Source organism: Protomyctophum bolini (assembly GCF_963924005.1).
Source record: "Protomyctophum bolini genome assembly, chromosome: 16".
Lineage (NCBI taxonomy): Eukaryota > Metazoa > Chordata > Actinopteri > Myctophiformes > Myctophidae > Protomyctophum > Protomyctophum bolini.
Genome location: NC_137877.1, coordinates 19639170 through 19666735, shown reverse-complemented (window position 1 = coordinate 19666735; position 27566 = coordinate 19639170). Strand labels below are relative to the sequence as shown.

Sequence of the window (27566 nt, the reverse complement as noted above, 5' to 3'; positions counted from 1 at the left end):
CTAAAAATGTTTCATGTCAAGGACTCCCAAAATTGTATGTATTTGTCCACCAACCACCGTCTTCTGAGCTAGTACGATACCAAAAGTGAGTCTGAGCTCATTGTGGGTGTATTTTGAGGCTTGCGATTATTATTATATATATTTTTACTTTGGTAAAAGAGACACTACCATGCTTGGCAGTAGGGTTGCAATAGTTAATGAAACTAATAAATTGAAACGATAATTAGACTATACACCCTTAGCAGTGCTAGCATAGGGAAAGACCTTTAGAGTATATATATTAATGGAGACGACACCGGATTTCTCCTCCCATCCACTTGCATTAAGTTGCTCAAAAGCGCATGAGGCGATTTCACTCCTAACGGGTAGGAACAGAGTGCATTCTGGGATGGATTGGGCCAAATCGTGAACGCGCTGGCCGTTGACTATCATTGCACGCGTTCACATTATGAAACAGCGTTCACGTGTCATAGCCCCAATCAACGGACCAGCGCTTATAAGCAAAGGGGCAGAGCAAATTCATGTGATTCATGTGGACTGGAGTTCAACTTTGCTAAACTTTGACAATTCAGCAGCTGTTGGCCACTCCCCTCACACGTGTGGCCGACTGGCTGTAGCCTAAATATTATTATTATTATTATTTTTATTATTATTACTAAATTAACCACTATCCTTCTGAAAGCTGGAATCCTGAATGTTAATGAAGTATTCATTTTTAGACAACTTGGTGGCTCAGTAAGTGAGGCAAAGATTTGATGGTCCAGAACAGCTCCAACTACCTGCACAAATTATTAGCGTTCACATTAGTATTATATAAACCTTATTTGTTCATTATAGCCTTCCGCTGATTGCTGTCCCCCGCGTGTTTGGATAAAGTCTATAAATGCCTAGTCGTCTGTCAGCTTGTCAGGCTTGTCAGCTCTTTCATCAGTCAAAGCAAGTAAATGGGTCTTAGCTCCCCATGTTCCTGTACGTGCAGCAGGCAGATGGATAGCCGGGGGAACGGCGAGGGACACTGATTATTTGCGGGGCGGTCAGGTGATGCCACCTCAGCGTTCTTGGCCCTGTGGGAACGTGGCATGTGCACCACAGGACGCCCACGTAGGAAGGAGAGGACGGCAGTTAATCAATGCCCATCGACAGGCCAGACAGTCAAGTCAGGGCAGCCATGCACTGCGGTCTCTTCTCCCCCGTTCCCTTGGCAGTTGGCATTAGGTTTTTATATCCACCTTCCTTCTCCATCCATTGTTGCTTTTTTGTTTTGTCTCTCTCTCTCCGCTACGAGGGCTCTGGCCGTGTCGGCTGAGGATAGTGGTGACAGATTTACAAGTCTTTACCCTTCTACTCCTCAGCTAGGCAAAAGTGAGAGAGAGGGAGAGAGAGAGAGAGAGAGAGATAAAGAGACAGAGTGGGAGAAGCTGTCACTGTGCTGCAAGACAAATGCTATCCTTCTCCGTCACGCACAGTCAATTAACCTCCCCTACACTCACTTGCTCACGCACACAAACGGCACACTGGACCGAACCGACACTGGGCCACCCAAGTTATTTCCCTGAAGGCTGAAGCTTGAGTGAGACGAGGCCTGGATTTGCCAATGCTTTCCCTAATGGAGTGATTGGCACAGCAGTGAAAACTTGGTGTCTTGCAGATCTCTGTTTTCTGTAATAAAGAAGTGGAGTTTCGTGCTGTGTTTTCACAGCACGTATGTTTTCACAATTGCACACTCATTTTGACCGGAGTGCCATCCCAACCCCCAAATCAATAATTGCCAATGGAATATTTGTACATTACGCCGTAAAGAAATAAAAAATAAAGCATACCGGTATTTTAATAGACTGCTTATACAAAAGGGAAGGTATGTAGTAAAGTGCTCAGTGAATATCGACACATTTTACACTATGGGCCATTTATCTCAGACGAGACGGTTCTACGCATTTTAAGCTTACCTTGCAGAGTGTCGACACACAGCAAGGCTTACGTCAATGGGACTCAATCTTGCAAACCTATTTATAACCTGCCCTAAGTGCAGTACATTTGGACAGTCACTGTTGTGAGCCAACCTGGCTGCTTGAGCAGCTCCAAAGTGTAAGTGTTCATACTGAATTTGGATGATGAACCTTTATTGGTGTCGTTATTAGGCATGTCACAATTATTACACAATTATTATCGTCTGATCGCAATTATATTTTTGAACCTAGCTAGGGCTAAGATTCAGCAGAAATATCATTATTAAAATATCAGCATTGGGAGCTTATAGATGAAACCTTTTCAGTGTTTTTTGGAAAAAGAAAAAGCTGGATATATTACAAGTTCACGACAAGTTTTGCATACTGCATTTTGGCATTTGTGATTTGTCCACAGAAATACACATATATATATATATTTTGGAACTGTTTTTGGAAGAGAAAAAAGCTGGATATACAGAACCAGATTTGTGATTACGAATTAACGCATGTTGCGTAGACTCGTTCTCAAGGCGTGTTTCTTATGCGGAACCCAACGCCAGTTTCTGCTAGCTGTCTCTGTTTAAAGAGAGCTAGTTTGTTCATGGCAGTAAAGAAAGGTTGTGTTTATATTGTACACAACAGAATCCTATTATGAAACTTAACAAGATGAATGGTGCATCAGTCAGCCCTGCTCACTGATCCCATCATTCATGGGCCTAGATTGTAGACCATGTCGCACAAGAGAGGAAACATAATAAAAATATAATAAATAAATATATTTCTAATGTCAAATCCCTTTCCCGCATTAGCTAGATGAAAGCACAGATCTGGGGCGGTTTTGTTGTTGCAAGTAGTGGGTGGCTGTGTGAGAGTGTGTGAAAGTGTAGAACCAGGTAATGAGCAGTAAAGTCTATCTTTTTATCTCAGCAAGTGCACCCATTAGGCTATTCATTATTCACTACCGCCCCTAACATTTGTAATTTTAAGAGACCCTCACAAAAGTCAGATTATAACTCGACCCCTGCCTTTAGGATTTCTCTCAGCTGCGACTCTGGCGGCCTAAAACAGACTAGGGACTGGGAGCAAATAAAAAATAAATAAAGCAATTCAAGGCGGTAAGTAGGCTTAGTACAAGTACAAGGCTTTAGTGCTTCCATCAGTCTCTGTTGTGGGATGATATGGGTATACAAAAGCACAATTAAATGGTTTTAATATTGCTTTGCAGCCAACAGCTCACGGCTCAAGAAGCTGACACAGATAACACTGCCTCCAATGACGGACTATATCTCGGCTAATCACAAATCCACAGGGAAAGCCAAAGGGTTTTGCCATGATCTGCACATTCTAAGTGCATTTAAAAGTACTGTATATTTAGTAAAAGTTTACTGTATTTAAGAATTTACATTTCTCAATGCGCTTCTACTCAACAACATCTCCGAGGTCAAATGTAACATTTTGCTTGACTACAATTATTTGAAAGTTTTAGTTACACGTTAATGTGTAGATTAAGATTATTATTCCAAAACATACTGTCTACTCTGTGTGTAAATCAACCCATTTTTAAGCCACATTTTATAGTTTGTCTAATAAAAATAGACACCTACAAGCTCACAACGTGTCGAGAAGTGACACATTGTGAGATTGTTCATTCGTCTGACCATTTGTACTTGTACAATGGCGTACCTTTTCCACCACTTACTCCACTGATCTATTACCTCATACCCTGCTCCGGAGAAGGCTAGGTGTGTGTGTGGCATAAATGGCGATGGATGGGTGTTCCCCCTGTATGAAGTAAACCACTGTTGTGACTCCTAAACCTGGAAATCCAGAGTTAAACCCCAAGTTACTAGGACCACAATATGTTATCCTTTTAGCCCAAGTGTTACTGTACCTCCGTGCTGTTTACATCTTTGACTAATAAAGAATTCAGTCAACCAATAAATCAATCAAAAACACCAAATCCATCTTCGTAGTTCAGGGCCATGTTCTCTCAAGTAATAGTTTTACACACACGTGGCTTCTTGTCTTATGCACTGAAGCAACCCAGAAGCAATGTGTGTATGCTGGTCCGTGTAATGGGTGAATGAACACAGGTGGAAAGAGGTCTTCATCAGGTCAGTGAAGATCCTGTGAGATCGAAACGTTGTCTTTAATAAAATAATTCCTTTGCCTAAATATGATGTGCGGGCCCTGCCTCCTTCCATGATTGCCTCATTGGCCCTGCACCCACTGTCGAGGTGTGTGTAAATAGGTATGCTCTTGAACAGAGGCCCTCATCACAAATAGGGCCATCACGATTAAGTTGACAAATTTATTTGACTATTAACTGTCACACTAATAATTGCAATTATTGGTGTTATTGATTGTTTTTTGGCATTGAACATTGGAACATATGAATACCATTTTTATTTGTTTGGTGTTTAGGGTTCATAATCACAAATTGCACAGGACAGATATGAACTGTTGAGAAAAACACATACAGTAGAGGCTTAGGAGCAGGTGCGTAGGCAAGTGCACGTCAATGGTAAAATAGAAAAATACGCCCACACACTGTTAATCTGCTAAGAGGATAATTTATTTGAAGTAGGCAACATTTCGGTCGCTGACCTTCTTCAGGCATAATACAGCATTTTGCCAGAGTTACAAACATTTGGGTCAAGATCAACCAAGCACTAGACAAAGTCTGTGATTGAAAAATAGGTGACAACTTGTGATGATCAAATTCAATATGGTGACCTCATTGTTAAATGCACCTAGAAAACTCCTACATCATTTAGATTAGTTCTAAAAAACATTATACAACATTACAAAAATCTATGTAATTTTCCTTTTTTTAAATTGGTGAAGCTTGGACAACATTGGTGGAAGGTCTTATTCTGGATGTGTGTACCGTATGTGTGTGTTTGTACGAGTGAATACTGTTCATATGCAGTGGATTTGGACTGGCACACCTCCTGTTTATGCAGATACCAAGCCTTTGCTTTAACGCTCTCCGGGAGAGTATCTGCACCTCCACAGATGATCACATCCCACCCCCGGTGACATGACACCTCCCGGCGTCTTGTCTCATCTTCTCTAGATCCGCTCCACAGATCACGATCAGGGGTGTTGCACGATTGTTTTTGTATTAATTAATGGCTAGATTGACTGATTTGAAAGCTTGTTGCTTGGTGTATGAGTACTGAGGTGTCTGTCTGGTGTTTGGTGTTAATGAAGGCCGGCATGCTGCGCTGCTGCAGTAGTAATCAGCATTCCGATCAGAGCTTGCGAAATTAACACATTTTTCCTCTCCTGATTGGAGTTGCGGCTGTGGCTCTACGGTGCTGCCTCCCCCTGTGGTTCCCCTTCTGACAAAATAAAAGCATACGAGTGGAGACTTGTAAGTAGAGCAGCTCTCAGACTCCACCTCCCCCGCACAATTTTCTATACATTTGTTTTTAATTTCTTTAGATATTCTGTCGGCATGCTGCAGCATAAACCAAAAGTGATGTCTTTGCCGCCCGAGTGTGTGGATCTTTGCATATAATACGATGGAGTCATGGACCGTTTCCATTTGTTTGTGTGTGTGTGTGTGTGTGTGTGTGTGCGTGCGTGCACGCGCGCGCATGTGTCTGTGTGTGTGTGTGTGTGTGTGTTTGTCTGTGTGTTTGTGTGGAGGTATGAATCCAAATGAAATATTTTATGGACCACTGGACCTATTAATTGTCCCCCAGGTGTTATCTTTGCTGACGCCTAATCTTTTAGAGACGACCTGCTGGTTTTCCCTTCCCACCTCCTTCCTCCCTTTCCTAATTCTCCCTCCATTCTTTGTCTCCTCTCCTCGCTCGGTGCAAGGTGTCATCGGTCTTACTTCACGTAATTAGCAGAAACTATTCAGAGTCTGTAATAAATGTACTGTCATGTGATTGCTAGTAACGGTACTTTTGCTTTCATCTCTGTGTAATTATGTGTCCACTTAACCACTTACACCAGGGTTGGGCAACTGGCGGCCCGGGGGCCACATGCGGCCCCCACCTTCACTTAATGCATGTTGATATTAGAATACTGATATAGTATTGATTTCAGCTGTTACAATTCCAAACCTGCTTTACTTCATGACTAGTATTAAATGACTAGCACTTAATGACTATTATAAAATGTTATTGTCTTTTTGTGTCCAATGTAGTTATGACTTTTTTATTAAACCCTTTAATGAACTCCTCCCGTCCTATGTGAAAGACACAGGTCACATGATATCCATTGTTGAAAACCTTGCACCCTTAAGATCAGATACCTTTCTTGTCACGCTGGATGTAGAGTCGCTGTACACAAATGTACCTCACGAAGGCGGCATCCAGGCCCTGGAACATTTCCTATTAGAGCGCCCTACCTCAGCCATAACTCGTGCATTGTCACTCTGGCTGAGATAGTAAGTAAGTAAGTAGCCTTGCCGAGCCATGAGGCCCATAGGGCAAGAGCCTATCTCCTGTTTCTGTAGCGTGAGGCAGCTTGATGTACATGACGCTAGTATGTCGCAGGGACTTACCCCCATTCCAACCCTTGATGCTGAGTGTCAAGCAGGGAGGCATTGGGTCCCATTTTTAGAGTCTTTGGTATGACCCGGCCAGGGATTGAACCCCAACCTCCCAGTCTCAGGGCGGACACTATAACCACAAGGCCACTGAGCTGGCTGAGATAGTACTTACACACAATTACTTCATGTTTCAGGATGACTATTTTCTACAAAAGAGGGGTGTAGCGATGGGGTCACCTATGGCCCATAATTACGCAGGCCTGTATGTTGGGTACCTAGAGAAATCAAAAATTCTCAATCCTGCTCAAAACCCATTTTTTACAAATATAACTCTTTGGAAAAGATATATAGATGATGTCTTCCTTCTGTTTAATGGTACAAGAGAACAACTTAATAACTTTTTTTTGTTTGTTAACTCATGTTCAGATCATCTGAAATTTACCATGTCTTTAGATTTTCATTCTTTGAACTTTCTGGATCTACTGATCTGCAGGGGAGAAGATGGTGTTTTATATACTGACCTCTACACCAAGCCAACTGACCGAAACAGCCTACTGAGAGCTGACAGCTGTCACCCTCTACATCTAAAAAACAGCTTACCGTATAGCCAATTTTGCAGAGTCAAGCGTATTTGCAAGAAACCTACGGATTTGAACCGACATTTGACAAATATGCAGGCTAAATTTAAAGAACGGGGCTACTCTAATACCCAGATTGACAACGCCCTGGATAAAATCAATCAAAAACCCAGGTCTGATTTATTTCACAGACAGTCAACAGACTCAGTCAACCATCTTCTCTACTACCTACTCTAAAATGTCTGAAAATTTCAGTCATATTATAAAGAAACACTGGCATATTTTACAATCGGATTCATTATTTAATAACACCTTTTCCAAACCTCCTCTGATTGTTTTCTCTCGTGGTCAGAGTCTTAGAAATCACTTGGTCAAGTCCGATTTACCCTCAACGTGTATTGGCTCCTATTCCTAACGGCAACTATAAATGCGCCCAATGCAACGGCACTCGAAAATGTCATAAATTTAAGCATCCTCATTCTGGTAAAAATATCCCCATCAGAGGCATTATTACCTGCACAACTAGGGCTGTCATTTACCTTCTTACATGCCCTTGTGGCAAGGCATATGTAGGTATGACTTCGCGTGAATTAAAAGCACACATAGCTGAGCACCGTAGGACTATTCGGTGCAAGAATATTATATATCCTGTTGCCGCCCATTTTGTGGAAGCCAACCACCCTGTATCCTCTCTACATTATATAGGCATAGAAAAAGTGTCTGTATCTAGAAGAGGAGGACAGATTGATCAGCTTCTGCTTAAACGCGAAGCTTTCTGGATTCAGTCCTTAAAAACATTATCTCCCCTTGGCCTTAATGTAGATTTTGACCTCAAATCCTTTTTGTAAAAATCAAAATATTTTTGTACCTTTATACTTAACCTTTTAATACAATTTTGGTAAATCCTCCTTTTAACCTCACTTTGATGGCCGCCTTCCCCCTTTTCACCTGCAGGTGACCTATACCTACTGTATACAGGCCGACTCCATTATCCATAGAGGGGCATTCAGGTCTATTGCCAGTATATGTATTGAATCCACTTAAAATGTTGATGTTAAATTGATTGCATTGAATGTATTTAATTATGTATTTTTATTTTATTTTTGTATAGATATCGCTGTTATATGGTTCTTTATTTCACATTTGCTTTTCTGCTGTAACTCTTATATACATTGTAGTGTCTCCATGACAAGGAATGTTTATTCCAGAGCCTCTTAGGAGGCCTTATAGTCATTTTTGAGATAAACTCTGAGACTGAACTTGAGACACCACATGACCATGATCCCTACCTCTCATATCACAGGGACAGGTCTTATTTAACCTGTGTACCCCCTTCTGATTGGTTGCATGACTCTCTGGCACCATATTTAAGTGTGAACCATTATGTGCTCTGTATTCCCTGATGAAGGCTTAATCGCCGAAACGTTGGATATTCCTGTCTTACCTGCTGTCTCTCTCTACTCTCTCTCGCTGTCCTAATACATATTGGTACTCTAGCTATTGGTGTGTGCGGCCACCTTCTTGTTTATTCAAGATCTCCTCTACAATGTAGTTATGTTAACAGCTCATAAAGTTAACATATCTATAACTAAATGTATTTGAAATTCAATAAAAAGGTTACTTTTCAGGATTCCAATTCAAAAATAGCAAATATTCAGGTTTTCAATTAAAATATAGCAAAAATAGCTGATCCACAAGCTCAAAACTTGTCGCATTGCGACGTGTTTTGAGCTTGTAGATCGGCTATTTATGCTACGACAGTAATATGCACTGTGGCCCTATGGAGTGAGTGTGGAAATATATTGGCCATCGTCACAGTTGCCCACCCCTGACTTAGACTATAGTTAACCGTGTTCCCCCTGGGCCCTATACAGTACCATGCCCCCTCCTTGTTACTCCTACACCAAAATCCAAATGTCTTCGCCGTAAATAGGCGATCGACAAGCTCATAGCTCAACGCATTATGACCTGATAGATTAGCTATTTTTGGAGAATGTTTATTTTGGCATGCCCAGAATATGGGCATGCTGTTAACGTGCTTCTGGCCTAGATAAATGCGGGAAACTTGTTCTCACCGCTGTGTGCATACAGATACATGGCGTGCCAAAGTGTTAACAACGTGCACTGTAATGAACTAACTAATCACTGAACGACGGCTAACTTGTCCCTATTCTTCTAATATGTATTTTACACATTTGCACTTGAACCGCAGCATCCACATTCTGGTGGTAACGTGTCATTATTTTTAGACGTCCCATTGCTCTGACTGGCCCCCATTATGACTAACCCTATCCCTAACCTAACACTAACCTGACAGACGAAATAATGGGATGTTGGAATTCTGAGTGGATTCACAAGCTCACAAGCTTGGTGTAGACTGGGGGGCAGGCAGTCTAAGTAGAGAGCCAACTCGGGTCCGTTTTACTAAGTGTATAGGGGATACGTGGTTAAGTAAATGTAACCTTTAGCATCCATATGTAGTGTGTATGCACTGGAGTGGAACAGGACTGAGACATGGATTCACGCACACGGGGAAGCAGAAACAATACCAGTCTTGTGCTTACACACTCGGGTATACCTGTCATGATGCTATCCATCTTTATATATTTGGCTTTGCCCTCTGTACACACACAGACTGCAATTTTACTGTGCGCTCGTGCGTGTGTGCGTGCGTGTTTTATTTGATTTGTTTTCAAGTAAAACAAAGCCTCTTTCTTAATGACAGGAATCTGCATGGAAAGCGGCCGGCAGACTACGCAGTCACTCCGGAGATGCAGGCAGTGTTCCAGACAGTCTTGGAAGGACCCGACCCTGCTGGCATAGCCATTACTCCTCCAGCCTCGGTAGGGCCACATGGGAATTAGAATAGTGTATGGCACAAGATTAACCTATTCTGACCTGGGAACGATTCTGCAAATGTCTTCTAAATCCTGACTGTTTTCTTGAAAAAGCTATGTTTTTCTATGTCAGTCGTTCTCAAACACTTTCATTTCACTTTTCACGATTCTTCAAAAATAGCTGACCTACAAGCTCGTAGCGCGCCACTCGGTGGCGCGCTATGAGCTTGTAGATCTGCTATTTTTCAATAGCTAAAGCATAACATAATGCTAACACCAAAAGGGGTTCACGCCCAAAATGGGTTAAACTGGTATGAAGTCAGATTTGACCTTGACCTACTGTAGTAGAAACATGAGACTGAAACTAAATGATGCATGCATTCATAAACCATAATGTCGTCGATGTTCCGTACTGTAGGTCCCCACAGAGATGAACCCTTCTACTTGGGGTACAGCACATTTTAATGACTAACCATTGCTTAAAAAAAGACCATCGTCCTTTTTTCTCTCTTTGACGCCTTTCCTCTAGAGTACAAGACTTTTCATTATGTGGGTGAGTGCGTCCTCTTCTCTCTTTTTTTGACCCTGTGTGCTATTTTGTTGTGTACCGTTCTAGCTGAGCAGTGTGGTGGCAAGAAGGGAGGAGCAGGTGGTGCTTCTGGCCAGTAAACTGTCCCGAGCTCAGCAGAACCGAGTGGCCAAACTGGGCCGGCTACTGGGAGGAAAAAAAGCGGATGCTTTCTCCGGCTCAGGTACAATTTAAGCATTTAGCAGACACCCTTAACAAGTGCGAGATCATCAGTGTAAGCATGAACCCACAAACAAGGTAAATTGTCACATAAGTAGAGTGCAAAATGAGCAATGTTGTGCGGCGTGCCTCAGTGAAACTAGGATATCTGGTAAAAAAAATCTAACCTACAGTAGCATCTGTCTAAACTAAATGTGAACTAAATGACATTTCAACTTTTGTGGTCAAGAATAAACGTATCAAAGTAACAAACATATGAACAAGTATAGTAAACAACAATGTGACAAAAAGAGAATCGGATACAAGGAGAGGAGTGTAAATGGGTGAGGTGAAGTCTGAAGTGGTACAGCACTCATCAACTGAGTGTTTGTAGCATTTCAAAATCATTTTCATAGTGTTTTATACTTCTGAAGTAAGGAAGTTTTTGTCTCACATCCCACGCAGACGTTTAAGTTTTACCAGCTAAATTTGACCTTTTTTGTCTTCATAAAAAAAATGAAGAAAAGAGAACCTCCAGTCCAGATGGTAGCTACTTAAGGATTATCACTCACAGAACCACAGCAGTAACTAGTGAGAGCTTTCATAGCTTCATATGTCATTCTGATAGAGTAGTCGAGGTGGCAGCTTCTTCACTGTTGCCTAGTAATGGCTGGAAGAACAGCAGAATGCAAAAGTAATTGAAGCGATTCCGCATAAGCCGTTTGGAAGCACTGTCAGAGTGACGAACAAACCGTAATGGAAATTATAAGTGTTTCTCTCCCCGTCTGACCGGAGGGGATTGAAGTTGACGCTTTCAGAAAATCACTCGCATGTTGAACTTAAGGCGAGGCGAATCCACACTTGACGCACTATGCAAGGATCCTTTTGCCCCGGAGATATAATTATAGTCATTTCGTAGTTGTCAGCCACTGCGGCTTGTTGACTGAAGAGGCAATAAGCCTGTGCTTAATTTTTGATTAACTCATAATTCTGTGTCTTTGTCTCAGTCTCTTGAATTGGGCGGTTTCTCAGACTTGCATAATCATTGCAGTCAATCAGCAATCTGAACAAAGGCATTTAATAGTCAGACTCTCTGTCTTTCAAATACCTCACCATAAAAGGTATATAAAAATTAAAAAAAATAATAAAAATAATAAAATAAAAGGTTTCATTGCTGTTTTTGAACAAGTGAAGGAGAATTAAATGACATTGTCTTTTCCACCTGAGATTTGATGTTGAATGTAACGATACACTCCATTTATATGCTTGTGACTAACCGCAGGTACTCTATTTTGTACCCATCCAGTATGCTACTTATCCTGTGAGTCTGTGTGTGTGTACACTGTACCTGATTGAGATATGTTTTCTCTCCCCCCCCCCCCCCCCCCAGTGAGCCATGTTGTGGTACCAGACGGACCCATGCCCACCACCCTTTCCAGCCTCCTGGGTGTGCTCGCTGGTAGCTGGGTGCTCAGATATAGCTGTGAGTACGAGCTCTCGCCTTGTGTGTCTGTGTGTGTGAATGATGAATTCAAATAGGATATCAGACTGTATCACTGCTCAAAGGCTATGGGAATCATGGGATGCTGCAATATGCCAGGCTTGCGAAAAAACTATTTACTTGTATGCCTTTTATTTATAGAAGGGCCCTGCAGGAAACGGCTAATAACCTCGGTACTAATCAGTACTAATGTTTTAGCCATTAAGCCACACGGTCCTTTTTATGATGTTATGCCATTAAGATACACATGACCACAGCTCTTAACAGTACACTCAGCAAGTACTAAGTGTTGATTGTTGATACATTAACTGTTAAAGTCATGGAACATCTAGGGAATTTTACCAAAGAATCCCAAGTTTTTGTGCTGTCATTTTTCAAAAGAAATCTACTCAAACGTTTTGCAACTCGAGGCCCACCTGGGTAGGTGTCGAGATGTTCAGGGGCCACATATGGAAATAAATGTAATACTGTAATGAATAACAAGCCATTTAAAATAATATATATATTTTTTTAACATTAGATCGATGTACTATTCCAAAAGACTTGTACAGTATATGCTCTGTCTTTTTCTGATGTCGAGGTTTGTCCATTATAGAAAGAATTGTGGCTGTTCTGAGTGTTTGTAGTGCATTGGGAAGTGGACCCACAGCCTGCTGACCAGCACTGCACAAATCTGTGTGACACACTTGCAAATTGCTTTAGTTGTGAACTAGGAAGGTTGGGTACCGGATATATACGTATAAATGCATTATGAATGTGTTTATTCCTTCGACCTTTCTATACAGTGTTACCACCATCAAGATGTTTTGTGAGCCTATCAGTGGTTGCAGTCTCAAGTCGTAGTTTGTTTTGTGAGCCTATCAGTGGTTGCAGTCTCAAGTCGTAGTTTGGGTGTGAGCCTATCAGTGGTTGCAGTCTCAAGTCGTAGTTTGTTTTGTGAGCCTATCAGTGGTTGCAGTCTCAAGTCGTAGTTTGGGTGCACACACTACGATACGCAGGATGGACTATTATTTGAAAGTCAAAGTTTTTTTTCTTTTTTCGCCACACCAGGATTCATCCTCTGTTGACATCACCAAACAATTCCCAGAGCTCCCATTTGTCCTGTGTATACTGCAGCTGTATACCAGCAGTAATTTCTGTCATACACAACCTCAGTGACCCTTTCCACATATTTCTGCATGACTTTCTCTGTCCATTTGGTTCAAATCGATACGACACACACAGTAGCATGTTACTATATTCCTCCTCTTGTTCCTCATATTCATGTCTGTGCGAGTCAGACATACTTAGACCAGGTGGTTCACCAAAAGCAGGTATTAGTGTTTAAATGTTATAACCCTGTCCTGTATTGTTGTGCTGTCCCAAGTAAAAATGCAGAATGATGCTACGCTGACCAGACAAAAGTGTCTACTGTAATAGAGGGCAATATTTGTCTTTTTTCGTTATTTATTTATTATTATTTTTTGTTGCTAATAAAAGTACCGTATACTACCTGGACCATGTTTGGACAGGTTACACAATGATAGGCTTTTTCTGTGGAGCCAAATGTGTAAAATCCTAGTAACATGTTAGTCACACTGTATGCCTGACGCCTGTAATCTTTAACCAGAACCTGGCAGTACTTGGCAGAGATGTGTTATACCTTTATTATCATTAATTACAAAAAATGCAGTATAACTTTGGCAAGGAACCAAGGAAATCACAGTAGCTAATTCTGCCTCATTTGATTTAATTTTCTTTGATTCATTTTGCAACAAAAACTTTGATTCTTTACATAAATTAACGAGCAATAAATTATCTAAAGGAATAAACGTAACCAATATACTTATTATCTACAGTACCCTGTGTTCATGGGTGGGACCCCGGTAACTTCCCTAGCGACTACTATACTGTAGATTGGTGGTCAGGTTGTCTGTTCAGTGGGGAGATATGGTGTTTTTCCACATGCATTACGTCCTCCCACTGAAACTTCTCACTGTCAGGTGAAAAGAGTCTCCTGGAAACTACTATACACACTAGTGTGTATAGTAAGGAGACAAATGACTGTCTACACCGCCCACATGACCAACTGTAGGGGTGAGCAGTGACAGGAATTACACGTGATGAAAAAAAATTGAATTGTCCATGAAAAACGAAAAAAGATTTGTGAGAAGAGAAGCCAACTTATTTGCCGTTACCACCATCTAATTCTTGGTTTGCATAAACAGGCTACTGGCTGGTACTTTTCATTCACGACAACACTGCTTAAACTGAATCAGGAGCTCTCCACTCAGCTGCACCAGGTGACCATGAACATTGAATATATGCATGCTGTAGTAGAGGTATTTCAATGTATTCCATAGAAGCCAAGGACACTCCAAATTGACTATTTCCACCCAATTATTTAGCTCCTTAGGGGAATAAAGGTAAAGGACACAACATACCGGTAAACTAAGGGACAACTGTACAACAGAAAATATTCATTTATAAGTCTCTTTCACAGAGGTTCCAAACAGCCCGGGTCTTTAATATAATCTTTCGTTATCCCACCACCGCGGAGGTTGTAGGTTTGAATCCACAATGGTGCAACTGATAATTGTCAGCAGGGAGAGTTGAGCGGGAGGAGTAGGACGAAGGCTCTACATCCTCCCGGTGGTGGATCCTCACTGGCAGGTGAGTCGGTAAGATTAAACAGTGACAAGTACCACAGCAAGTGTGTGGCCGGAATCAATTGGCACGACGATTTAATTGGGGAGAAAAAAAGGGGGTAAAAGGTTGTGAGCAAAGGTTGTTTTGGTGGGAGGAAAGATTTGAGTGTCTGCCGTTCAGCTGTCCCTCAGAGCTGTCATCACTAACTGTTCAGTAGGGCTCTTCTAAATGCCAATGCCATAGCTTCGGCGTCATGGATCAGGGTTAAGCTAGGAGCAACCAATTCCCAGCAGAAAGAAACTAAAAGCTTCCAAACTCCCCCGTGCAGAAAGCTGCCGGTGTCAACCAGCCAGTTAACCCACTCTCGATATGTAAGCTATAAGCCTTGAGTTTTTCAGAAAACTGCTTTTTATTTTGAGTTCAGTATAGAGACGATAGGCATTGGGCTTTATTGATAATCAATATAACGATCAAATCATCACAACACAATTCTGTGCAGTTATAGCACAATAGTATAGTAATTTAATGCACAATTATAATACAAGAAATGTGTTTCCATTCATGTTGGTTACTTTTAAAGAGGCAGTGCCAGGATCTTGGTACTTTTTCTGTTTTGTATTCGTTTATGGAGTTGCATACTGTTTGTTGCAGCTAATGTCTTACACCAGTAATGTTTAATAGGAGAACTTGAAGTGTTTAAAGATTGTGCACTCCTACATGATCAATGAACAAGTTGGGAGCAGCACACAGACACCCACATGCTCAGCACCAGATTCAGAACGGTGAGAGGTTGTGCTCTGTAGGGACAGCCAGTATGTTCAGACAGATGGTTGGTGAGAGGAATGCTTTGGGGAGGGCACAAGCCGATTGTCAAGTTTATTGTCACGTCACAAGATTAGAGGTTTAAAAAAATTACTTTCTGTACAAGACAACATGAATTTCAGTTACAAAATGGATAATCTTGAGAGTAGAGAGAAGGAAAATGTCAGTTAAACTTAAAACAGACTAATGTCGAGCTGTGTGCTCAATAAAAAAAAATAAAGAGACTCCTGTGAAGGTACTGTAGTAGCAGCATATATGAAATATTTATGAAGTGAGTGGCCCTAAGGTCCCAACCTGGAATGAACTGGGGTTCATTCCAGATTTTCAGTTCATCAACATAATAGAAGAAACTTAACATGAGATTTAGCAGATTTTTCTCAAGCACCCTTTGTGGAAGGAACTTCTAACCAGAAGTAAGTATTCAACTTTTAACCAGTCCCCAGCATTCTGAGCTGTACGTGAGGAGGACAGACTTTGCATTGATGCTGTGTCTTTAATCTTAGTTCTGAGATTGTATTGTCTCGATCCAGATGGACTGGTAAAAGAATGTCACGATTAGTAAGGTGACGGACAACCTTTTATTCATAATGGTCGATAATAGATCACGTAGCGAGGTTTTGTGCCCATACTGTTTCATACGTTTTAGATGAGCTCTTGCAGCCCCTCTCTGCAGTTTCCACCTCTGCTGAGCTCAGCAGTCGATCAAGCAGAGAGGACACCAGAGCTGGTTGGCCGATCCTTTGTTTTCAGCCAGCCAGGATGATCTTTTATACTTATGAACTGACATGACCAAAGTCCAAACATCTACGAGGAAGACGTGAACATGAAACTCTCCATAACGTCAGTGACTTGATGAAATTACATCATCAAAGTTGTTACTGTATCTCTGAGCACACACAAACAAATTCTAAATCAATTCTAAGCTGGTTTTGGCAATACATTGAATATAGAATATTTTATTGATTAATTTACCAGTAAGACACCCTAAAGGGCGAGGTCGCGCTGAAACAACAGGTCTGGCAATGCCCATAATGAGATTTTCTTTCCCGGGCCGGGTAGGGCGTAACATGTGTGCTAATTAGTAAGGCCAGGCAGGGCCTCGGAAGGGAGAAGGATCAACATATGGAATGTCAGAACAGGTCTGCTCCATATGGACATCTAAGGGTTTGATGAGATCTGTCTGGTTGGCGTCTAGGTGCATTCATAGCAGAAAACATTGCCCATTTCTAAATTCTATTTGCACGCTCCTGACCTGAATGTCAAGTATGAGCCGAGCACATTTTTTCCTTCCCCCAAAACAGCTACGTAAACTCTCCTGACTTCACAGAAACGCTGACAGAAGTGAGAGCGTGTCAAGTGCAAAAGACGTTCCTTTGACTAAGTTGGTTTTGAGGCAGAGTTCTAAACCCTCGGGGCCTGGGAAAGACACACAGCAAGCCTTTAATCACTCGTACCCAGTGTTATACAGACCCTAAAGGAATTTAAGATCGCAATGTTATGAACTTAATTCAACCAACTTTCTGGCCAATCTCTGAAATATTTACACATAGCTTTTAGTCATTCATGTATTCACTGTTCTGCCTGAATTGCTGCCTTTTGTTATTTTAATGTTTTATGTTCTAAGATATTATTCGATGTTATGTTATTTTTAGTTTTTTGCTTTTCTCTTTTTTTACTCTGTAAAGCACTTTGCGCTGCATTTATGTCATGAAAGGTGCTATAAAAATGTGTTTATTATAATAATCAAATTGAAGGGGAGGGAGGGAGGGTGCCGGAGATGTTAAATAGAGGAGAGCCTAGCATTGTGTTCACAGCAGTGGCCTGACTACACAAACTACTTAGAGCTATATTACAGTCACAGCTCATGTTATGACACGTGAATGGGAAATGAAAAGTTGTCACATGTGTCTGCTTAATATTTTTTCCGGTCTGTACATATCTATTTTTACGGGCAAATACACACTGTAGAAACGGTTGGTTATTAGAATAGACTACATGCTATAGCCTGGAGGTAAGATTGCTTCACGGTTTGCTTCTTCGTTTCTAGGCCAACTGGGCCAAATGGTGTAATTTCTGTAATGGTGTAAAAAGTCTGCTTGGTTGATTCATTGAAAAATGTATTCACAGTATGCAGAATGGGTACATTTCAAACAAAAGCACAACTCGATACAAAAACTGTTACTGTGGACAACACGATGATAAAACATTACACTTGTTTACAACAGGGTCCATCATTTTCAATTAATCAGACATTGACTCGGAGACACTCACCTTTATACGGCTGGCCCCGCCATAATGTGGTCCAGCCAAAATGTAGCCATTCCCAATCTGCCTCTGGCATCCTTGAACGACATTTCTTGCGACAAGCAGATATTCAGAGACGCTTTGCTTCAGGGGAAGTGAAAAGGACATGCCTGTCAAAGAGGTGTCTGTTGCGGTATACCCTTGACTGGTGTATCCATCAGCAGTCTCTTTACTGTGTGTGTGTGTGTGTGTGTGTGTGTGTGTGTGTGTGTGTGTGTGTGTGAGAGAGAATTAATGCCAAATGTTGTGCACACCCCTTGTGTCCCTGCCATCTTTTATTTAGAAGTTAGAAATTTCAATGTTTGTCGATGCGTGCACTGCATGCCTGTGGGTGTGTGTGTGTGGAACCCTCCACGTTCCCCTGTCCTCTCCACAGCAGCTGAGCTCTTGACACATCTCGTCTCCTCTCCACAATCACTTGGGCATGTTTCTTGTGTGGGCCTGTGCACGTTTGTGTGTGTGCATGCGTGCACGCAGCTCTGGGCGTGCCATGCCTCAGTAGCCTGCCACTGACGGCAAGGTTCGAGCCACAGTTTGCTTCTTGCCGGCCCTACTCCTTCATTCTGTGCTGTGTTTTATTGTGGAGCTAGTGCACCCAAGCTCTGGTGGATACACATCTCTCTCTCTCTCTCTCTCTCTCTCTCTCTCTCTCTCTCTCTCTCTCTCTCCTTGTCACCGTCACCCTCTGTTTCTTTATGTTAGTGTGTGACTCTGGCCCCATGCCTTCATAGCAAAGCCACAGTTTGCTTCTTGCCGGCCCTACTCTGTCATTCTGTGCTTTGTTTTATTGTGGAGCTAGTGTATCCAAGCTGTGGTGGATACACATCTCTCTCTCCCTCTCCCCGTCACCCCCAGTTTCTTTATGTTAGTGTGTGTTAGTGTCCCCTGCATGCCCTCATAGCAAAGCCCCTCTGGAACTGGACATGGCTGCGGTTCACTGCGGTGCACACCACAGTGAATTCGCCTTCTAGGTGTAGTTGCTGGTACTTGAGGAGGGAAATAAAGCCCTCATACTTGTGCATCCAGTGCACACGCATTATTTTATTTTGTATATACTGCTCATTTAGGATATAAGGCAGAGTTTGAAGGGTTTGCAGATCGCACTCGTCTTCTGTGCAACTGTAATTAGCAGATATGCTAATGATGAGTTCTTGGTACCGGGCTAACGAACCAGTGCTATCGTCCGGAGCGAGGGCTGGATTAATACCCCCCCCAACAAGGTCTCCAAATGAAAGCTGTAATTAAGGGGGATGAGGAAATGTAATTATACCCAACCAGTGTTACTGTGTGCGTGCGTGCGCGTGCGTGCGCGTGCGTGCGTGTATAATTTGCTGGGTTTCTGTGTCTCATCTTTAGATGGCCATGTTGTGGCGGGGCATTCGCACACATTGTAACCTAATCTGTTAATGTCACTGTATCTTGCAGCCAGGCATAACCACATGGGAAATTAAATGGCCACGGGAGGTGAAATGAATGAAGAGGGGCTTGCGTGTAGTTGTTGTGGCGACACGCACGGGGCACCATGTCGATCTCCATTAAGTCCGCTAGGCCATTTGCATTGACAGTATTTAATGCAAAATCTATGAATTATCATTACAAACAAGGGTATCATTATTATTTTTAAGTTGCTGCACAGCCGTTTTAGTCATTATATTGTGTTTGTGTGATTGTAGAATCTAAAGCAAGATGTATTTGCAATCATGTCAATGCTTTGTCAGGGATGGATCATGTTTGCCATCTTTTTCCACCCCATGTTTCCCTCCCCCATGTGTCTTTTTTTTTAAATCAACAATGAAATAACCGAGTATTTACTGAAAAATAGCTGCATCTGAAGACTCCCATATCTAATACAATTGTTCAAAAACATCTTTTATCTGTGACAGCGTTGGGTCGTGAAGGCAGCGTGATTTTCACTGTCACTGTGCTTGTATTTTCTGCTTAAAAAAAATCACAAAAGAGTTTTAGTGGAAACATTTTTCATCTTTTTCCTGAAAATAGTATTTTTTTGCTGTCACGCAGCTCCAGTGAGGCAGGGTAGAGATGGAGCTTGATCCCTTTTAAGTCTTCTGTTATTCTGAACAGTAATTGCATCATTAAGTCCATCATACTGGGGATGGCGCTTGTTGTTGGTCAACACACGCAGTGATGGCAGCACTTTCATCTTAGCCACTGACGACGATGAGTGGGATGCAGCCATCGTATATCCTCATCTGCAGCCGTCTCGCTTGCAAGTCTCACTTGCTTTTTATGTGTGTTTTTATCTTTTTATTGGTGTTACCCCCCCCTCTGTCCACTGTTAGGGGTGGATGCATGCCTGCAGGCAGGCACCTGGATTCCTGAGCCTGAGTACGAGGCAGTAGAAGGCCCCCAGCGCAGCCGCATCAACAGATGCAGCTTGGTAAGTCTGAAACACTCAGACATGTACGTAGTTCTGTTTAGCTACTTGTAGAAGATGTTTTCTATTACCTGAAGGACAGCAGCAGCAGCCCGTTGAGATGCTCAGCACAGTGTAATACAGCGCTGTCCTTGAACAGGATAACAAATACCTGCCTTTCGACTGGTCCTCTTCATTTTGTGCAGTGAAAATGGTCACTGCTGAGGAGACTAGAGCAGAGTGGCACGCTATATTGGTGAAAATCTTTTCAACCAGAAACAATTGAGTTCATTGATGCTGCGAATAGAACGGCCTCAGGTGGCTCGATTTGCTTCTGTTCCTGCTGCTTTAAAAAGTTTGGGAGCGCGCACACGTTACGACTCAAACGCACAAACGGCTGTGTACCCGACTCTGTACGGCTGTGTACCCCACACTGTTGGAAATGCAACAGAACACAAACAGCTGTGTACCCCACACTGTACGGCTGTGTACCCCACACTGTTGGAAATGCAACAGAACACAAACGGCTGTGTACCCCACACTGTTGGTAACACAACAGCAGAGCAGTGAGACTGAGTCGATGCAATGATTCAGCATTAAAATTCATTACAAGCAAAGGGAAATGGTAACAGGGCGCCACTTTGTTCCCTCCGCCTCTGTTCTCGTTAAGACGTGAGGTTTTACCCAGTGAATCCCGCTGAATGATTAACATCTTTTAAACGGCTGGAGATAAGGGATCTAACTCCTGACTGTTTCTCTTTCTGAGCCAGGCCTTTGATGCTGCAGAAAGCTGCTAATGTGGAACAGGCCTGCGTGAATCATGAAACGACTCGCTTGTGGTGCGTTGGGCGTTGATGTCTAATTTCTCTATCTGTCTCTTTCTCTGTCCCTCTCTCTGGCTCCCACTGCGTTTTCCCTCGTCCCCTTTCCCCATCTTGCGCGCTCCGTTTCCGTGAACCCCCTCCCCCATCTCCTCTCCCGGGCTCAGTTCCCGCCCCTCTTCGACGGCTGTTTCTTCTTCCTGCTGGGCTCTTTCACGGCGCCTCCCAAAGAGGAACTCATCCAGCTGCTGAGGGAAGGCGGCGGCCAGCTCCTGATGCGGCAGCCCAAGCCCGACAGCGACGTCACGCAGACCTTGAGCGCCGCCGCCTACCATGCCCTGCCAGGCTCGGACCAGGCCCTGTGCACCCAGTACATCCTGTACGAGCCCCGGGGCCCCCACAAGCCACCGGAGGTGAGGCGGGGCAAGGTGTGGTCGGCCCCCTCCTCCTGGGTCATTGACTGCATCGCAGCGTTCCGCTTGCTGCCCGTGCCCAACTCTAGGACTTAAGGTGGTTGCATTTTTCTGAAAAGCAATGGAGCCGCTAAAACCTTTAGTCTGGTTCAAGTTAAACTTGTGATGCCAATCAGTGATTCTTAAACATTTTTACCCGAATTTCATATACATTAGGCCACGGACTCCTTGTAATGGGAATGGGAATTCACATGTAGCCTTGAGGCTATATGTGTCATTTTGAGACTTGTTTTGACAGTGGATGGCATCATGGACAATATCTGGACTAATGTTGCTAATACAACCTACCAAAGTTCTGAATCAATTACAGGCCAGCAGCCCAGTGCGTGCGCTTTACGTGAAAGATATGTACACATTACATTTCTGACAATAAAGTATTAAATCAATCATATTACCAAATTAAATACCACTATATTTTGGACCAATATGGTATTATTTGTGACGATAACTTTTTAATCTTTACACCCCAAAATAGCAGATCTACAAGTTCATAACGGGTCACGATACAACACGCTGTGAGGCTTTAGATCGGTATAAGTATAGTCTAGAATATCTAGTCTCGATATAATATTGATGCATTTACCAGGCCTAATGATACGATATGATACAACTTTATTGTCGGCTTGCACTGAAATTTGTTTTGCGTCCATGACATGTATTGATCCATGGAATGATCCTTTGAAAACTATACAAATTTTGTTTTGTTTTTTGTGTGTTGATAAGAGCTCCTAGACAGGAATACCATAACATGACTCAATGTCTGTATTGTGTTATAGACATGCTATGACAATTTATTGTGTCGTATTCATGATGTATAACACATACTATTGTGTGTTCTGTAAAGGTGTTTTCTTTTTGTATAAAAGTCATGTTAAATGCATTTGAAAATGAATATCCCTGTTTTGCACCGTGGGTACAGCGTATTGGAATCAATTGTTTTGTGTTCTTGTCAATGGTAGTCTTACCGCGTGAGTTAATACTCACCAGAAATAGTTAATTAACTAATTAACTCTAATTGCCAATGTGACTGGTAAAACAAAGAAACACAAAGAAAATGGGTCTTTGAAAGAAAGAAAAAATCGATTATAAAGCAAGATTAATTATAGAATGAGGAAATGCAAGGCAATTTATCGCTGTCAGTTCGTAGTTGCGCTGGAAAGGATGCAAAAACTTTTCTTCTCCCTATTGTCTCTGCAAGGTGTGTGCACTGTATGTGTGCGTGTGTGTACTCTGTGTGTGCGCGTGTGTACTCTGTGTGCGCATGTGTGCGTCCCTTGCCCTACCAGCACCACTACCGGTGCAAGGCAGCAGATTTGGCCCTGCGCCTCCAGAGGTCTCATACTGGCCATCTCCCAAGATGCTGTTTTCAATAGGATTAGTCAGGGATGCGCCTAATTGCTATTGATTGGTGCGTGCTGCATTAAATTGCTTCCCCCTTCCCGACCGTGGGGTGGGGGGGGGGGGGGGGGGGTAGAAGGCAATTAGTGGTGCGGACAGGACAGAAGCCCAGACTGACTGGTAATGCATTGGAATGGGGGAGGGCGGGTGAACTTGTGAGTAAATGCCCTTTAACTCACCGAGCGGCACCAAACCCTTATCCACCACAATCTTCTTTACCATCTCACTCTCTGTCTCCCACAGCAGCAAGACGGGTGAATAGTTTTTTATCTTGACCTAAATTCACAACAGACCTCTTCCCGGTGGACAGGTTCCGTGTGTGTTTCGCAGGGTCAGCTTTAACCTATAGCAGAGAGAGTTGTATGTTTTGTTTTGTTCGACATTGGCGTGCAGAGAGGAGGAGGAGTGGTGGTGGGACTAGGTTCAGGGAAATTTGTTTGCAGCCACGTTCTCTGAGCTGTGGTGGGATTTCAGCGAGCGAACATGCAGCGCCCGGTGTACATTTAGACGCAGGGAGCTATACCGGCCTTGTCAGCAGTTAAGGAATTGTGTGTGTGCAGTATCTGTTATCGGCGTGCTGTCATGCAGAGTCTGCTGTATAGTGACCTGCAGGGCAGTGAATGATCTTTAGCACTCCCACGCAAATAAAAAACATAAATTAAAGAAAAGATTAAAGAAATCCACACACACGACACATACCGTTTTTCTGAATAACACTTCGTTTTCAAGTCTATTTAACAAAATAGTCTTTGTTTCCATAAATAATACACATTTCCTTTTTCCACCTCGGGATGTCAGAATACACATTTATACGTTCGAAGATATTTACATATTCACAGCATGAGGAGCACCAAAGGTTGTTTTTACTTTTCAAATGTCAAATTTGAATTTGTATTAATTTGAATTTATTTTTGGCCTGGCGTACCCTTTGCTCATACATACTCTATTAGTGATGATCCTGTGTGGGTGTGCGTGCTACGGGGACTGCCAGAACTTAAAAACTTTTCTTTCTATTTTACATAACGGTTTGACTCTATGAAGACATAATAGTAAACCACATTTGTATCAACAGACCCCTGGTGCCCCTGAAAAGGAATATAATTGATTGTATAATAACAGTGTTTCTCTCTCCTTAATCCAGATAGTTCTCTCTTTGTTTTTCAGGCACACATTATGTAACAGTTTTGTTATTTAAAAAAAGGAAGAAGAAGAAGAAAAAAAACAAAACAATCTTTCAAAGCGTCCAGCTACAGTAAGTCGGTGTCTCATGAAAAGAGCAAGTAGTACACCTATTACAAAACGCCCATGTACAAGCCTGTGGTTTGTAATGGATTGGGGGTGGTAGGCTACTGTAATTTGAATAGACACTTGGGGACAGACACAAAATAATCAATTGCTTGATGGAAAATGAATACTGACAGATTGTTGCGGGTTATTCCTGAAATTCACACCATGCTAACGGGAGAAAGGTCACCTCAGGGTTTACAGTTAGTCATTCACATGGAGCCCATCATGCTGTGTGTGTGGCTGCGTCTTACATAGGTGTTTATGCAGCCTATGCTATCGAATCACGAAAGATGATGTGCATACATCTTGACATCGAAGCACGAACCCTGCCTACGAGAGGGGGTGGGGCTGTCAAACTGAGTTTTGGGTTATTCGTGTTCCTCTGTGGAATAATCCATCAGAAGCCATAAATCTAATTGGGGAATTACTTCCACTCCCCAACTCTCAACTCCCAGTTGATCAAAGTTTTTCAAACTTAGTTTCAGGGAACTAATTACGTGACCTACTTCTTGTGATGTACAAAGTCTTGTACTATGCCTCGTTCCCCATTCAAGCGATCCCAATACTTCCCCGCTTCTTTCCTTAGCTTATCTCATTACCTGAATTCAGTCTCTCTCAATCCTGTCGCTCATCTTGTGCAGCTGGTGGTGAGTTGATGTAGAATGTACTAACGGTAGTGATCAGCATTGGGGTCAAAAGACTGGTGGGCAGCCACTAGCCAGTGAGGGTGAAACCTCCGGTCTAGTCAGTGTTGAGGGAATGAGAATGAAGTATTGGCTCAGGTCCTCTGCCCTAGCTCTTCACACTTGCACATTTATGAAAAGAAGGAAAGGTCATACACATGAAGGTATATATGTTGTAAAGTTTGAGACATGGATAGATTTAATTTGAACACATGCGATATACATGTTGCACATTGAAATTTGCACAAGCACAAATTATTCATATCTTTACATTTATCAAGTCACAAGAATAAACAATTCTTGGTGCGTTTCGATGTCTGTGTGACTTTTTTAAATTTCAAATCCAGATCATGTGTGTGGGTTACAGTTTCAAATTTCAATGAGTTTGAGTGCTCAATCTGCAAGCTCCTATTTGAATTTTGCAACATATATACATCCATATACATCTACATGCAGTACAGTAGGTATGCTGTAGATGTCCTTTCCAGAAACCACTTACTGCTACTTCAAAGTCCTATCGGCTATCTTTGGAGGCTGTCAACCTCAGTCATAGACATGTTTTCGTTTAGTTCTGTGCTGTGACGAGTCTCTCTCCCTGACTTTTGCCCTGCTTGCTGCGGCTGGACACCCACAAAAGGTTTAGGCGACCAGGTTGAAGTCTGGCTTGCTTATTGTGGTTCGTTGCAGCAATGCTGGTACAGTACGCCAAAGGGTACAAAGTAAAACGGCACTTATATGTAGATTTGTCACACAAGTGGAAAGTCTGAGGGTTCCCAATAAGGCCAAGGTCCAAAGTAAAAAGATGAGGTGGGAGACCATTTTACAAAAAAACATTTTAAGCCTTCAAATACACATCTTTGAAGGCATTTAATGTTCTTTTAATGCACTGTACAGTGGTCTCCCACCTGCTCTTTTTTTCTTATAGAGAGGTCTCAGCTGTTGGTACGCAGCCCAAGGCCATGCTTTAAATAAGGATCTACTCTGGAACAGTAGCATTAAGGCATCAGTGGGCAGTAATGCCCCGTCATGTGGAACACTCACTTTCCCTCAATACCCGTCATTCCCATTCATTTAGACATGTCTATATAGACTTGAATAATCCTTTGACAGTTAAAGTAATTAACATGAACGAAACACCGCCATTAATCACAAAGGGTTGAAGTACTGAGACTGATTGATAAAATATAGACATCAGCTTCATAACTGTCTGCGGACCAGTGCGTCTCAAGCCAGATGGATGAGGTCTGTCTTTCTACAATGAGAGACATTAAATCATTGCAGCTTTAATGGTAGAAATGACCCCGGATACAATTTTGGACCTCCGCTTGAACTTTATATCAGCCATTATTTTACATATTTGACGATCGTTATGTGCAATTATGTAGCCGTTTTAACAAAAATGTTAAAAACATAAATCAAATGGCCAATCTACAAGCTTAAAGCATGGCGCATTGTGAGCTTCATGTTTATATAGGCTATTTTCTTTTAATATATTTGAATAGGGCTTGAACCTGGCAACCTTCCGTATCTGCATTCCTTCGCAGTACACTGCAGCTTCGCTGAATGCCCACCCAGTGTTTTAGTGGCTTTTAAGGTGACGTGTTCCTCTGCGCCGTCTTTCAGTCTGCCACCTCTTTCAGTCTGGGGTCCTCATACTATGTTCATTTCTGTCTCATTACAGAGCGCTGGGAGCCGTTATTAAACAGCCCATCCATCACAGCCCAGAAATAGGGTCTGTAAGGTTAACGGGAACGGATTTTCTGGAAATGGAAAAAGAAAAATTCTGGTGATGAATTGTGCAAGCTTACCAGAATTCACCTTTGAATTAATGACTAGTATTTATCATCTCAAAAAGCGGTGATGTGTTGCGCACAGGATAGGCAGGGTTTGTTGGGAGAGTGTTGTGTTACCTCTTAAAAGCCAACCTGGAACTGGAATCTATCAAGCCAATGCATTAAAGTCTGTCCTAAGGTATACTGTAGGCCGGTGTTACAGCCACACACCACAGTGGCTGAGCTATGCAGATATATAGAGGAGGTGGCAAAACAGAAAGTCTATGGTAGAATCTATAGCAGAAGAGTGGCGGGTAACATCCTTTTGTCCCATCAAGTTTCTTATTGGCTTGAGTGCTTAACATGGTACAGTGTGGGACAACACCGTTAACATGAACTGAAATGAGCTATGTGTGTTGATGGAAGTGCTTGTGTTCATGCATGTGAATAATGTGCTATGAATGGCGCTCTACAGCACGAAGACACGTCGATTTCCCAGTTTTGTCTCCTGGTTGGTGCCAAGTGATCTCTGCATGCAGGGTGCTGTTGTGGTGCCAAGCTTCTAGCCGGGTGATTTATCACACAATACTCCTTGATTAAGGGAAATTAAAGCAGCCTGCTCTTGGCTCACTAATTGCTTAGATAACAAGTTCAAGCTGTTTGTAGGAATATTTTTGGTGGATATGGACCGCAGGGGAAAACAATAAAGGCAATTAAGCGAAAAGGGATTGCCCAGAGTTGGGTTGACTGTAGAAATGCTGTCCACCACGGCTTTCGGGTGTGCGTTTCGCTTCGCAGATGATTTGTGATAGTTGCTGGCTAAATCCTTCCTGTCAAATTCCACCCACTCTGTCGGCCTATGTTACCCTATCACAGACGGGGCTTGAAACTACATTATCATG

At 42.5% G+C, this 27566-nt stretch overlaps 1 protein-coding gene across 1 annotated transcript in view; it reads left to right on the top strand.

Annotated features, from left to right (window-relative positions):
• Positions 1-22402, top strand: part of bard1 (BRCA1 associated RING domain 1) — a 35848-nt gene extending 13446 nt beyond the window's left edge. The window contains exons 7-11 of the mRNA XM_080785003.1: positions 9763-9880; positions 10491-10626; positions 11992-12084; positions 20157-20254; positions 21219-22402. Of these exons, the coding sequence (XP_080641129.1) occupies positions 9763-9880; positions 10491-10626; positions 11992-12084; positions 20157-20254; positions 21219-21560 (787 nt within the window). The 3' untranslated portion in view covers positions 21561-22402. The remainder of the gene's footprint in view (positions 1-9762; positions 9881-10490; positions 10627-11991; positions 12085-20156; positions 20255-21218) is intronic.
• Positions 22403-27566: the final 5164 nt, after the last annotated feature.